The sequence below is a fragment of the Takifugu rubripes genome, chromosome 3 (genome assembly GCF_901000725.2).
Source record: "Takifugu rubripes chromosome 3, fTakRub1.2, whole genome shotgun sequence".
NCBI classification, from domain to species: domain Eukaryota; kingdom Metazoa; phylum Chordata; class Actinopteri; order Tetraodontiformes; family Tetraodontidae; genus Takifugu; species Takifugu rubripes.
Window position 1 is genome coordinate 4,916,732 of NC_042287.1, and position 14,243 is coordinate 4,930,974.

Consider the following 14,243-nt stretch of genomic DNA (forward strand, 5'->3'; position numbering starts at 1 on the left):
CGGGGATTATCTTTGCATAATTTGAGATGTGGGTTCCTCACCATCGCACAGATCACCCTGCTGAGGTAAACAGGATCGGCCCGTAGAATGTAATCCTTACGTTTGTCACTGAGGTGCTGCGGGCTGACCTGCAGGAGCTGCAGACATGCTTCCAGGACCCCAGGTTCATACTGGATACACACACAGGCACATATATTCAGCTGTACTTCATTTGCTTCTGTTATTAATGACCTTCCCACCTCTTCTACGGACCTACCTGACCGTATAACCAGGGTCGCCTACTAATATTCTGATGGCTGCCCATATACACCAACCCATAGTCACTCTTGATATACTCTTCTCGCTGGACGTCCAGAGGCATGTACACCGGGTCGCCTGGAAAGCAGCACTGCGTAATTGTGGAATGACTTTTGTAGACGTTAACCCAAGCGTTCCTGCACCGACCAACCTTCCAACCAAGGGTTGAAGAGGAGCACAAACGATCCCAGCGCGTACGTCCGTCGGCCCTGGAAGGTCTCGATGTGGAGAAGGAGACGGTAGAGCCCCACTGAGGACAGGACAGGGGAGCAGATGTGGACGGTGATCGACTGCAAATGCACGTCGCCCGGGGTGACTCTGGCTGACCAGGTGTGGGGGCTGGGATGGTTGGCAGAAAGCTTCAGTGGCATCCACTCTGACATATCACCTTTAGGAAAGGAGGGAACCTTTCAGGCGCAAACCACGAATGAGGAAATTTACTTTTATAGATAGATAAATCTGATGTAATCTGCTGAAGACAAGAAAAAAAACCAAGATCCTGACCGATCAGTATTTGATGGTGGTGAACCATCAGGACTGTTTGAAAAAGTGATGCGGCCTGATCGTTGCCTCATTGTTTGACAGTTCCTGTTAAGAGCATATTAGATGATGTACATGCAGCCTGTTTGTTTATACCTAGCCACACCTGCAGGCTCAAGGCCTCAGTGTGAGGATTCCAGGCATAGCCACCGAACAGGAGAGTCACTTTGAAGGGTTTCCCCCTCCGTACCACCAGGTGCCGTTGGCTGAGCCCCTGTGTCTCATGGGAGATGTGGTTCTCGTGAGCCTCAAAGTTGACAAACTTCAGGTGGCAGCCACCTCGACTGGTGCCTGAGAATGCAGAATTGCGCTAATCTGAGCAGAGATTATGGATAAGGAATAAAAGCAAAGCTAAAAGCAATGATCGGAGAGGTAGAAGAGCAGCTGAAACACCTTGCATGTTGTTTATCACCGGCAAACGCTTTGTTACATTCTTTCACTGGACCCTATCATTCCACATTCCACACTTTACAGCCATGCTGCTAACTTAGATTGGTGCCTTTTGTGCAGCTATTTCTTTTTTTTTACTTGAATGTGAAAATCTTAAACAACGGAGACCATATTAATAATCATTTGTGATCAATTTGAACGAGATCACTGTAATTTAGGCAGAAATGACTCACGAAACTCCATTTCTAAGAAGTGTAATAAATATTTTAAAACAGATACACTCACAGAACTCACCGGGCATCTTGTTGAGTGTCTGCTGCATGTATTCCATTGTCCTGACAAGTGTAACAAGCAAATGAAGGAATGAAATGCTGGCTCCACCTTCTTCCTTTTAATGATCTCCCCTGCATTTTTTTCTCCTTTTCTCTCCTCCTTACTCAGTATTGGTAATCCTAGTTGGAATTTATTAACTACTGCAGTTCTAAAACAGTAGTAGCAGCATAACATGATGAAATAAGGAGGTCTTATCACGATTGCATGTGTGTGTGTAGAGTTATCTCACTCTTGAAAGATTCAGTCCTGTCATTTGTGCGTAAGTAAAGTCAAAGAAAAAACTCTTATCAAAGAAAAAACTCTTATCAAAGAAAAATATTTCTTGAAATAGGTCATGCAGTTACTGTTACAGAAGTTAGAGTTAGAATGTTATTGAAATTATTAGATGATGTAATTAAATAATATGAATAATTAAATCATATTGCTTGCGTGCGTACGTGCGTGCGTGCCTCTGAGTCAGTGCCTTCTCAGAAAAGATATTAATGTGATCCATCTCATCTGTGAAATCTTATCATATCTTAGGCGGCCACATGCAGCCACATGCCTTTTGCTTATGAAGTTTTTTGGGTGTAGCGGGCAATGACAGGCGAGGACAATGACATTTCAGCGCTGCATCATCACAGGAATATGCACTGTTGAGAATCAAAACCTATTAATAAAGAAGTTACAGCTGCCTGTTAAGATGACAGCTAACAATTGGAAAGATTTTTGTGCTGTTGTAACCTGATGAGAATTGTCTTTATCTTGTTGTTATGTGTTTCACCATATGTTTCTGTCTTCTCTTAGAAGTTAGGCAAGGTAGACTCATTGGTAAATGTAATAAAGAATAGAGACATTCCAGTTGCAGGATTGTTGTCTGTTCTATTGTTATCCCAGGACCAGTCAGGCAGGGGTGTCAACCACTCATTGTATACAGGACATCAGGGGGGTTGATGATCACATTTGCATGAAGAATGGGATCTGGCCACCTGGGAAAACAATGGAAAAGAAGAACTCTACCAACACTGGAGGAAGAGGACGAGGACATCCCAGCAGGGGATCTGGATTGGATTGCATGAACATTGTGAATTTGCATGTGTGTGACTATAAAGGACTGGGTCAAGGGATAGTTAGGGGGTCAGACTTCATGCCCTGACAATTAACTCTGTTGTTGCTAGGGTTATGAACTGGCCCGGAGCTCTGTAATATTTGTATCTCAAATTGGTTCTATTGTTAAATACATTTTGAAACTGGTACTTTTCTTCTCGAAGTCTTCATTCAAAGAACACGCGGATTGGCAGCTACACTTGAAAGGTACCGCGATCCAACAAACCCTAACATTAACTAAAAAAACCCCAACTCTTCTAAAACAAAAAACAGTTCATTGGTAACACTACATCAGACATCAGTGTAGTTAAAAGGTTGAATAAACCCAAATATGTAATTTTATAATGTCTCAGCTTTATGTTCTGTAATGTGTATTCTGCGGGAAAGGGATCCCTCTAGCGGTTAAAACCAGTACTTCAGGGGTATCAATCACAAAAGGCCCAAACATGATTTTAATTTGATCTCGTTCAAATTGATCACATCAGGGAATATAGCCATCATAAATATGAATCTGAATAGGCAGGCCTATATGCATTTCTCAGTGAAATTTAATTTAAAAACATTATATTTTCACAGGCATAGAGTCTGGCATATTTGCCCATTTCCAAGTCAGTTCACTGTGAAAGAAAGTGACATGGATGGAATGTCAGACATTTACAAAAGCGTTTTCAAGGCAAACAGCTAATCAAATGTCAGTAATCCTGCTTAATATACTGTTCAAATGTGAACCATTCTAGTTTTTGGATCAATGTTGAGTTAACTTCGACAGGAAATTATGTATTAGTACAGTCTGTTACACTTAAAACTTCATTTATTCACGTCGTTTATTCCTTTACACACCAGCATTACATTGTAAACGGCCTTCTTTAACACTGGCAGAAGCAGTGCGTGAAAATAAATTATGCGGAGTTGCTTTTACATGGCCTGGGATATTTCATGGGTTAGTTGATTTTGTTGTTTCTTCAGATGGAGCACCTTAACACCGTCAGTTTTTAAGGATACTTCTATGCAAATCAACTCAACGTGACTGTGCAACAGGCCTCCTGAGTGATTTAAAAGCAGCTTCCCCCCAGATCACCCCAGCAGACAGCTGCTCTTCATAAAATGGTTTCCCATTGACTGCCAACACGATGGAACATTCCCAGCTGAGCCAATAACACTGTGTTCGAGAACACAGAGGATCTCATTCAGTGTTTTGAGGACATATGAGAATCAGGAGACTTTGACCCCAGGACCTTCAGAGAGGCAGGAGCCATGGACTTGCTGGAACATGGAGACTTTAAGTTCTTTCAGAACCTATTTCTCATCAAGCTCCAGAGGAAACCCTGAATCAGCATTTAGCAGTTCTATCAGGACACACAAAACATCATGTAATAAATATTCCTCTCAGTAAAATGTCCACTTTATGATTATTATGACTTCTCCTTATCTGGCACAGAAATTCTCTCCATTCCATGCGCTCAGTCCACAAGATCACAGGTCCATGTTTCACCAGAGGTTCTAATGTTTGTTAGAAATGCCTTTTTAAACGTCACTGTCATGTTGCACCGATGCTCCAGCTCGTTACAAGGAAAATGATTCAAGTCATGTCACAAATGCAGGAGTCAAGATATTTTCTTCCAAATCCAACCCCAGGGAGTGCCTCTCCTTCACAGACCGCTGCAGGTTTGAGGACCACCCCAGCTCTCTTCTGTAAGGGCACTGCGCAGCACCTTGAAGGTCTATGGAAGCACCCCCACACCCATGACCACAGCGGAAGCTGAACGCTGCCTCTTGACCTTGAAAAGAGTAAAACCCTTTCTCCGAAACCCCCTGAAGCAGGGGAGGCTGGACACGCCCTCGAAAACACGAGATCAGATTGTGACATGACAAATTTCAATCAGAATTCACTGAAAATGTTGCTGTCCTGAAGGAGAGATTACATTTAAAAATAATATTCCAGAAATATTAAATTTCTACACAAATAAGTTATTTTAAAAAAAGCATATTGGTACACAATAACTGACAAAAACAATTGGATTTTATTTGAACCCAGTGTGTTGCCACAGATTTTAAACAGAAAAGCTGAGATTGATTGTTTAGGCTGCTTCACGCCCCCCCCCCCCCCCCAAATGCACTTTGAACAGCTGCTCAGGGATGGAATCAATTCACTCAGTCTCGCTGAACAAAACATCACATGCACCCATCAGAGGCTGATTTGACTCCAACAAACGGAAAATAGACAAAAACGTGGTATTTCAACAGCGTCACGACACTTGACAAGATGAAAACCTGGTTGGAACGTCTCACCTAAACAAGGCACTGGGTTTGTCGTGCTAAAGGTTATGAATCGATGCATTCTGCGCCGCGAGTTAAAGGCAGCCGGAAACATTGTTCAGGATATATTTGTTATCGAAGCGAAACACCTTATCGGCGGGACTGGAATTAGAAAATGGATGAAGAGGGAGACAGACATTTAAAATGGTCTCCGGATATTTGCGGAACAGTCTGGAGCATCAGAAGAATACAGGATAATGTTTGACCAACTAGCAACATCATCGGTTGTTATGGAAAAGCAGAAGACACTGATTAATCTGAAGAACTAAAGGTCCAGTGTGTCGGATAGAATTCCACACCTCGTGTTTCTTAGGACGGTGGCAAAGGACATGAAATGTCCTCATTAATCTTGAGAATCTACACTGACATCCTCACTAATGACATTCTGTGAATTGCTGCTACATTTAATTGACCTTTTAACCTTCAAAAGATAATTATATGTGGCAAATTTGTCATTTGATTTTGCCATCGCCCCTTACGAATTAGATCAGCTTTAAAACGACAGAGCGAGTGGTTGAACTTTTTTTTCTCCCAACAATAATAAGCAAATGTTAACATTAAAATGGATCCTAACAATTGAGATGCAGCCATTCTTCTGCATTACTACAGAAATAAGACTTTAAGGTCAGCCTGACTCAGTCGAACTGAAAGACTAGTTCTAAACTAATGAAAGGACAGAATAAATAAAATTGTAATTGCACAGACATATTTAAAAATAACAAAACCTAAACAAACGTTGGACCTTCAATTTATGGTTTGAATAAAATGAAAATTAAATGAGTTTCTGCATCATTTGTGCCACATAAACAACTTGTTTAACAGGGAAATATATTCTCTATGGGGGGAACAATAAAAGGAAATATAAACATCACAAATAACAAGCTCATTTACAAATGATACATTAAGACACATTCAACTCAATGCCTTGGATTTACCAAGCAAAATAAAATTCTTGCCAGAATAATCAACCTCTTTTCACCTTTTTCAATGGAAACCCTTTTAAATAAATACAAGACTGAAAAAAATCTTTCAAATTTTCCACACACACACACCCCCGCACACATATCTAAACCCGATACTTCAGTAAGGCAAAAAAAAAAGAGCAAGAATATGTTAGCATAAATTAAAACATGAGAAAATGGTGTGTATTGTCAACACTCTGAGTACATGATAACAAGTTATTGCTTCTCATTTCAGCTTAAAAAAAAAAAAAATCAATGCGGTATGGATCAATACGGACTACACGTGAATATGAATCAATGCATTTTGCGCCACGATAAAATACCAGAGGCGTGTAAATAATTAGTTAACACGAAGTTGCTCTGAAACAGACCAAAATTTTCTACACAACACCCACATGCACGAGCGTGGCGCTTTGCCTCTTCTAAAGCTGGTAAGAGCTATTTTTCAATCACGCCACCGCTATTACAACCACCTAAAATGGCAATCGCAGACATTGCTCTGCTCCAAAACAAACACCTGAGACTACATGCGAACAGCCCAGCAAACTAGGCTGCATCAACAGCATTTAGAACTGTTTTCACCTTTCCCAGTTGCAGATTTGACTGTCCTCGGTTCATTTCCCATCCCATTTCCAATAAATCTCAATACACCCGAAGGGACAAAGCCATTCAGTTTATCACCTTATGTTATTGATTTTATTCCCTTATCTTTGTATGAAACCCACAGCTACATAGGCTTTCACGGCCTTAGCATTTTTTTGCTTTAGCTGTACTGAGATCTGCATCAGGAACCACAAAAGAGAGGGGGGGGGAAACAGAGAGGAAATGAACAATGTCACGGATCGGATCATTACTGGATATCAGCTGAAAGCCTCGCCAAAGCACTTCTTAAGAATCAGGTCGGCACAAGGCTTCGCTTGCCTTCCCTTTGTTTGGGAGGGCTTGGTGCTTCCACGCTGCTTTTGGATAGATCCACAGCGAACCTGCATCACCGACAACGTTGGTCTATGGATCTCGTTCTGGCCTGAAGCTGCACACTGCAAGCATTTTTTTTTCTTTCTTCTTTTTCATGTGAAACAGTTCAGCGAAGCGTTTCAGCCTCGCAAGAAAATGCATCAATGTTGAGGAAACCAGCCCAGTGAATCCAAACTTCTCATACGGATGAACACTTGCACAAGCCACGTAGTATCAAAACAAAAACGTTTGATAGAAAATATCAAAATAACATTCATAAATAAATAGCTAGTATTGATGTAAAACATTTCAATGGCCAAAGAGAAGTGCTAATCGTGTACTGAACACTTCAAGGGGGCTTTTAGAGACTCTGCTGTCAGCCTAGTATGTTTAAGAAAAAAAATGTCCCCCAAAAGAGAATGGGTAATGATAGATTTTAAAAAAACATTTTGATTTTGAGCCCCATTAGAGAGAAAAGTCCTCGACCCAAGCGCTAACCGTCCATCTAGCCATCTCCTAAAACGTGCGTCAGGTCACCAAAGTCACAGTCAAACAGTTCACTGATGCCTTCGTGGTCCTCAAGTCCAAAGTGATAGTCGTGGCTGTGGGGGGGGGACAGGTTGATGAAGCCGTCCAGTGGGAGAGAGAAGCCCTCTCCATTTAGGAAGTCCGCAGCGGAGAGGGGGGATAGGTCGAAGTCCGGCATGTCGCTGAGAGCGAATGGGTCTCCTCCCAAGAGAGATTCTATTGTGAGAAGACAAATGCAAGATTATAGATTACATGTGGTAAATTTACTCATGTTTTGTTTGTTTGGTGATGGTGATGAAGTCTCTTGACACCCCTGATAAAGAATAAAAGATCCCAAAACAAACGCGTGTGGCAAATCAGTGATCAGCAGCAGCGCAAAGACTTGTCAAAAGAAAAGAAGTTTAAAATAAAGAGCTGCTTACACAGGTAAACAATCGAAAACTTTATTGTGTTAATATAGATTCCTGGCTGGAATGGAAGTGTCTGTGGTCTGCTTATTCCTTCCCTGGTGGAAGGAGACCAAACAGTCTGTGTGGGCTTTCTGTCAAAGCTGCTGGCCTTTTGCCTCCACTAGCTAGCCTGACTGGCAAGCTGCCTTCCCACAATATGCACTCTGTACGATGCAGGCGAAGTCCCCCCCCGTTCTCAGCTGTTCAGCTGGGAGCCGTGACATTGCAGTCGTCAGTCACACAGGATGTTCACAAACGACACGATTTTAGCCCCGTCAAAAGACCGGCGACTGGTTTTTACGCTCCTCCCCCAAAATCGTTGTGAGGCAGTCGTACGCTCGCCGATAACCGGGTCGTTAAATGTGTGACACCGGATGAGAATCGGACGTCTGGCGTGCTTAATAGTGGGCTGCAATGATGTAAAAAGAGCTCCAACCAATGAGAGCAGACGGGGAGGGTCGGAGCGAAACGCAGACGTGACGAAAGCGGCGGCAGCGTGAACAGGATCTCGTCGGTCATTTCTTCTTGTTTTTTGAATGTATAGTGATGCACACACGACCTGGGGGGGGGGGGGGTGTCTTCTCTGCTTTGGGTGCACATTTGCAGTGAAAACTGCAACTGCGTGAGAGCGTTTCCTCTCTCACTTCCTGATTCAAACCGTTGTGGAGAGACCAAATAGAGGAGTCGGCCACGGCTGCTGTTGGAGAGTCGCGTGTTGGGAACACTCCCCAAGCCGACAGGCCATTTAGCGTCATTAACCTCGATATCTCCTTTCCTTTCGTGCAGTTTGGGATTTTACGACTCTCGTAAAGTCCTCAGTGACCACGGCTTTGGGGGTGTTTAGCATCAGGTGGTTTTCGCTGGATCTCCTCCCTGTGATGAGTCCTGTTGTCAAATCTTTGGTGGCGTCATCAGCCAACTCCACAGTCCTTTTGGAAGTTGTTGGTGGGGGTACAGGTGCGTGTAAAGAGGGCCCGGCTGACGACACAGGCCAGTGGTGCAACTGTACAAACGCACCCTCACATGGGTGTTTGGATACTCTAGATAATATGGGACAGGGGAACGTGTGGTAGAACCAAAATGGCGTCTTCCAGTGATGTGTTAGCGTTGTAGGGCCCAGCCTCCCGAAGCACTGCATTATCATTGGTGGCCAGGTGATCACACAGACCACACGGTCTGCTGGACCCTGCTGCCTGGACCCTGCTGCCTTGGTAATGCTCATCTTCTTCAGTGGTGATGTCACCACAGGACTACGGTAAACAACTGCTAGGTTGGTGCGGTGGCCGTGGCTCTCTCCCCGTTGATAGGAGTGCCAGAGAATGCGAAGAATGTGCTCGGCATGTCTGGAACCAACAGCTGCACAGTTCTGCGCTGTCATTGCATCCAGTGAATAGTTCTCCAGATGCTGCATGAATCCGGGGTCTTGAAGTGGCCCTCAGTGCGCTGCTGGTATTTGCACTTCTCTCATGCCCTTTTTCAGATCTTGGTGGGAATGCAGGTTAGCCTGTCTCTCAACCTAAAGGCAGCATCCCATGCCCTCAGCAGAGACCACAACTCCCAGTCCAGTTATGGTTTCTGCTTGGAAAACACGCTGATGGTCTTGATGGTGAGATATATTAATGGTGAAAAGGGTTATGTAGGCTATATTCATCCAGGTCTGGTCTGTGGGGTGGAATCATGAGCTTATAGATATGATCAGATGATCCTAGGCATGGAGATGAAGCAGCCCTGTGCATCCCAGCTGTATATGTATAAACCTGATCATGAATGGTGTCTCTTCTGGGTGGGAACTGAACAATTGTGTATAGTTTGGGACACACAGCCTTTAAATGAATACACTTAAAGTCCCCTGCAACAATTTCAGCGCTTCGAGGTCGAGTCTGCCGTTGTGGTGGGTCTAAACTGAGCAGCCCGCTGGTTCGATAACCTAGTCAGGTGTTGTCTCGCTAGGTCTCTGTTGTCATGATTACAAAGATCTATGGAAGGTTATTCTCAGTTGTTTCTCATATAGAGGTTAGCATGTAGCCTAGCTAATGTGCCAGTCCTGGGAATGCTGCCTGTCACCTCACAGACGGGAAAAGAGTTGCTTTGAAGTTTGCTGGGCTAAAGCTCTGACTCTGCTTACCGATGCTAAGCAGATCCCTTCGATCATTCTGGGCTTAAAAAGCAAATTAAAACCCATGGGGAAAAAACAGAAAAGCTGCTGAATTGTTTGCACTGCTGCGTTCACGTGCACCACCATCCAGCAGAGACACAGAGGAAAGAAGCATAAAGAGGGCAAAGGATGGACGCTCTTCGAGATCACAGTGCGTCTTTTGGGGTTTATTGATTACTATTTATTGATTTCTCTGAAATCACACTGAAATCAAGATCTGGAAGCAAATCGAACTTTCTTCATTGAACAACTAATAAAATTGGTGTTGAGGGGAAATCAAATGTCCATAGATGGGAACAGGAAGACTCACCTGAGTCGCTGCCTACCACCAGTGATGAGGTCTCCTGCTGAGAGGCCGCCGTCACTGTAGATGAGGTGGATGCTGGCGACGATGAACTCGCCTGTAAGGTGGCTGTTGATCCGCTGGCATTTGATTGGTCAGTGGGCTGTGCAACTGGGGGGACCAGGGAGGGCTCGGTATTAGTTTTAGTAGGGCTGCTCCCACTAACGGGGCTACAGGCACCCGAGCTGTCTTCTGGACAGAGGAAGACGTCGATAGGGCCTTGCGTGCTCTTCAAGGACATCTCAAAACCCTAAACGGATGTGGACAAGCAGGTGAGAATGTCACAATGTCGACATTGACGCATCAACCGAAGCACTTTGGAGCACTTTGGCGCCCACACCTTGCTTGGTTCTGACACTTGCATCTGCGTCTCCGGTGGCGCTCTTATCACCATGAGCAGCTGATCTGGGGAATCAAACGATCTCTTCAAGTCCTGGCAGCGTACGTACCCCCACGTGCTGGACGGAGCCGTTAAGGAATATAGTGCACAAACAGCTGTGTACAGAATCAATATAATATCGGATGATTTAGCTGTTAAATATCAAAATGTCTTTGTGGACATTTTATGCATATAAATTGTTGCTATGTAAAGCTTGATAACATGACTAACGATGTTACAAATAAGAGTTGTTGTAGGATTAAATCATATCTATGAATTAACGTTGCCCGTGTCACATCCTAAGAGGATAAATGGGTCAATTTCCAATGAGCACCATTACTATTATCACTGTTCTGATGGATGATGATCAATTAGTCCCATTAAAAGGATATTTCTTGTTTTGTGGGTCCTCTGTGAGCAGTCGCAGCTGGAGGCTGCATTTGGAGATGAGTTGGTCGAGCTGCTCCTCAGCTTCCGTGAGATCACACACCTCCTTCTGTAACTCCTTATGGCGGCTGACCAAAGCCGTATCCACCCGATTTCCTCTGCAGGAGAAGAAAACGGAAAGGTTTTTATAGAGGTGGTTTTAAAGGATTTAAGGATCTTTCATAGGAAGACAAATACCATCAATAAAATAAAAACAGTCTTCTTTTACTCACAGCCACTGAATGTTGTTTTTTGACTTCTTGGAAATGAGGTGGATTCCCTCTAAGACATTGGTTATGTCATATATGCGTCTTTTCTGGACATCCAGGACTTGTGACGCCCAGTTCAGATCCACCACTCCATCAGCCGACTGGGAGAGCAGATTCAGAAAACGCTTGGTGGTGAGGTTCAAGGAGGTGTCGTAACGCGACTTCTCTGTCGTGTTCCGAGGAACTGGATGGATGAGAAAACAACACAGTTAACTTCTCTCTCCAGGAGTGACTCATGCAATAATCCAGGCTCCCAGTCGAGCCTGTTTAGATGGCGAAGAAAGTGTACCGTACTTGAAGAAACATACAACTGAACATTCTTAGCTCTCCTGATCAAAGTTACAGAAGTTGGAACAGGCGGAGCTCATATTGTTCTTTGAATCTGTGTAGGATTCTGAACCTGGTCCACGGTGGGTTATTTGATGTATGACATTGTTTCAGTGCATATTTTCATCTTTTTTTTTTGTTTGTGGTCTGGTGTTTAAGAAGAAAAAAACACACAAATTCAGAATTTTGTTATTTTTTTTTCTAAATATGGAATAGAATTATAGGGATCCCATAACATCTCTCAATAGGTTTTACAGAAAGCCATTGCTAGCAGAAATTACAGCGGGGAATGGACATTTGGTTTAAAAGACAGGTTGCGATTATTTGTGAGCCTCTTTAAATAAATGTAAAATGCAAAAAAACATCCTGTCCATTACATGTTACACGTTACATGCAACATCAACCATTTCTGTGTGTGTACCTCTGGGAGGGGCAGGTGTAGAAGGAGCCTGTCCAATACATGGTCGTGTAGTGCTGACATACTGATGATCACTATCCAAGTCCAACTTCCTCTTTACCTAAACAAATGGAGATAGTTGTACAAGGAATCAAGAAAGGAGCTTAGTTATGCCCCATGTGCTAATAAAAGCACTCAATAGAGAAGGGGAAATCAATCCACTGCTGATCCCACTGAAAAGCAACAGTTGATTGGACTTCGCCCTAAATAAGAGATGTTGGCCAGTAATCACTCCTCTTATCTACCATTTCAGTTTCACTTTACATTGTTAGGTGAAAGTGAAAGGGTAGAGATCACCAATTTATCACCAATTTCTCACCGGAGGTCTTCCGAGGGCAGGTCGTCGCTTGTCGTGGAGTCCCACATCGGCTGGGCCCTGTGGTGTGGCAAACAACAGGATCTCCCCTGTGCTTGTAGGGGCAGATCCAGGGTGGAGTCCCTCATTGCTAGGACTGGTGATGATCACTATTTGGTGGTCCTGACTCAGATCAATACTCCCAGAGTTTAGCAGAGTCTCAAAGTCAGCCAAAAGGTCCTCTGATGTCTGTCCTGTTATCAAAGTCTCTGACATTGCAGTGTTTAACAGAGTAGTGCCTTGCTGGACTTTGAGGGCGTCGCAGGGGGTCAAAAATGAAGATGTTGATGGTCACCAACACCTATCTAAGACTTTCTATGCTCACTGAATCAAAAATACAATGAGATCCTGGGGCCATTTAAAAGAAACCTCAACATTTCTCCAAGAACTTGTTTCTAAAATACCTATAAAGAAGCTATTACAAAAATATTCACATCTACATAAATGATCTACTTAAAGCTAACTAATGAAAACAATCTTAGGCTGGTGTCAAAATAGCAAAACAGGATGTTCTGCCAAACAGGAAATGTGGCAAAAACATTATTATTGCTAAATGCATATCAACAGCGCGAACTAAGGCTCAAGAGCCAACATACCTATTCTGAGATATAATCAATTTAGCTATTGTAGCGGCAAAAGCTGTAACAGCGAGTTAGCATACAAGCGAGCTAATCTTTTGTTTTCATCTGTTAGGAACTGTACTGACAGCCGCAAGGCCTGACCACACTGCCTTTCCCTGCAACACAGGATGCTAACAAGCTAGCTTATGTCTCGATAACAAAGACAGAAAGTTTAGAAACGACCCGATTCGTGCGAAAAACGATCCACTTGGGTGTATACAACAATATTTTTCCTCCTTACGGCCAACGATTGCCTTAATTAAATTGCAATTAAAACTTTACAGCAGCATTACTGGAGTGAGCTAACGTCATCTTAATAAACTAGATATAATGTCCGTTACCATGACTCCAAATCACTCTTGAACAAATCTTAAATTAAGTACCATCTACTTAAGCAGGGCTGTTTTGATATGGACGATTACTAAAATGTAGGGCAGGTTAGCATTCTTGCTAACTTATTAGCCGGAATTCTTCAACCCCCTCGTTTTGTTGGGGCACGCAGGAAGCGGTCCGATAAAACTGGAAATGTACTGAAATATTGCGGCGAAACGCACGTGTGCTTTAAAATATCAGCTAGTGGTGTTGTCGTTACTTACAGAATGCTCAAAACATTTGTAAAATCCCAGTTCGGACCCAGATATCGCCACTAACTGTTGTTATTGTCCCAGCTGATCTACGTCTAAACAAGGATCGCCAGTTTTCGCGCGAAATCTTTTTTGCCGCGAAACCGGCACGTGCGTCAGGTCGACGGTTATCATTGGTCAGAAAGCCCCACCTTCTGCAGGGCGGGGTAAACGACCGCCGATTGGGTGGAGAGGGTGAGCCGTCATTCGCCACGCGCAGACATGCTTCAACGAGTGCCGATCTGTCGATCGCAAGCGGCCTTCAAGAAATACGGAAAAAAGAATACAAATATTGTGATACTTTTGATACTGGCATATTACATTCGAATTAAAAGAACAAAATTTAAACGTCTGTCTTTAATGCTTTCTAAATAGTTAAACTTATTATGTTTTTGTCACTAACCACTTCCACATTTAAAAATAACCTGAATCTT

The 14,243-nt window shown here is 43.3% G+C and overlaps 2 protein-coding genes across 5 annotated transcripts in view; both read right to left on the minus strand.

The window, feature by feature from the left end:
- The window catches only part of LOC101080033 (protein-glutamine gamma-glutamyltransferase 5-like), an 8,658-nt gene extending 6,797 nt beyond the window's left edge, over nucleotides 1-1,861 (minus strand). The window contains exons 1-5 of one of the 4 annotated variants that reach the window (XM_011621687.2): nucleotides 1,513-1,649; nucleotides 934-1,128; nucleotides 449-685; nucleotides 257-375; nucleotides 42-170 (exon numbers count right to left, since the gene is read on the minus strand). In XM_011621687.2, the coding sequence (XP_011619989.2) occupies nucleotides 42-170; nucleotides 257-375; nucleotides 449-685; nucleotides 934-1,128; nucleotides 1,513-1,558 (726 nt within the window). In that variant the 5' untranslated portion in view covers nucleotides 1,559-1,649. Of the gene's footprint in view, nucleotides 1-41; nucleotides 171-256; nucleotides 376-448; nucleotides 686-933; nucleotides 1,129-1,512 lie in introns of all 4 variants that reach the window. The other 3 variants (XM_011621692.2, XM_029834313.1, XM_029834314.1) reach the window with 3 other exon arrangements.
- A 3,425-nt stretch (nucleotides 1,862-5,286) lies between these two features.
- On the minus strand, nucleotides 5,287-13,896 carry e2f1 (E2F transcription factor 1). Its single transcript, XM_003962997.3, has 7 exons — nucleotides 12,531-13,896; nucleotides 12,176-12,272; nucleotides 11,392-11,611; nucleotides 11,125-11,277; nucleotides 10,694-10,808; nucleotides 10,321-10,603; nucleotides 5,287-7,622 (listed from the first exon to the last, which is right to left on the minus strand). Exons 1-7 carry the CDS (start codon nucleotides 12,780-12,782, stop codon nucleotides 7,384-7,386), a joined length of 1,359 nt encoding a protein of 452 aa, XP_003963046.1. The 5' UTR covers nucleotides 12,783-13,896; the 3' UTR covers nucleotides 5,287-7,383.
- Between the last annotated feature and the right edge of the window lie 347 nt (nucleotides 13,897-14,243).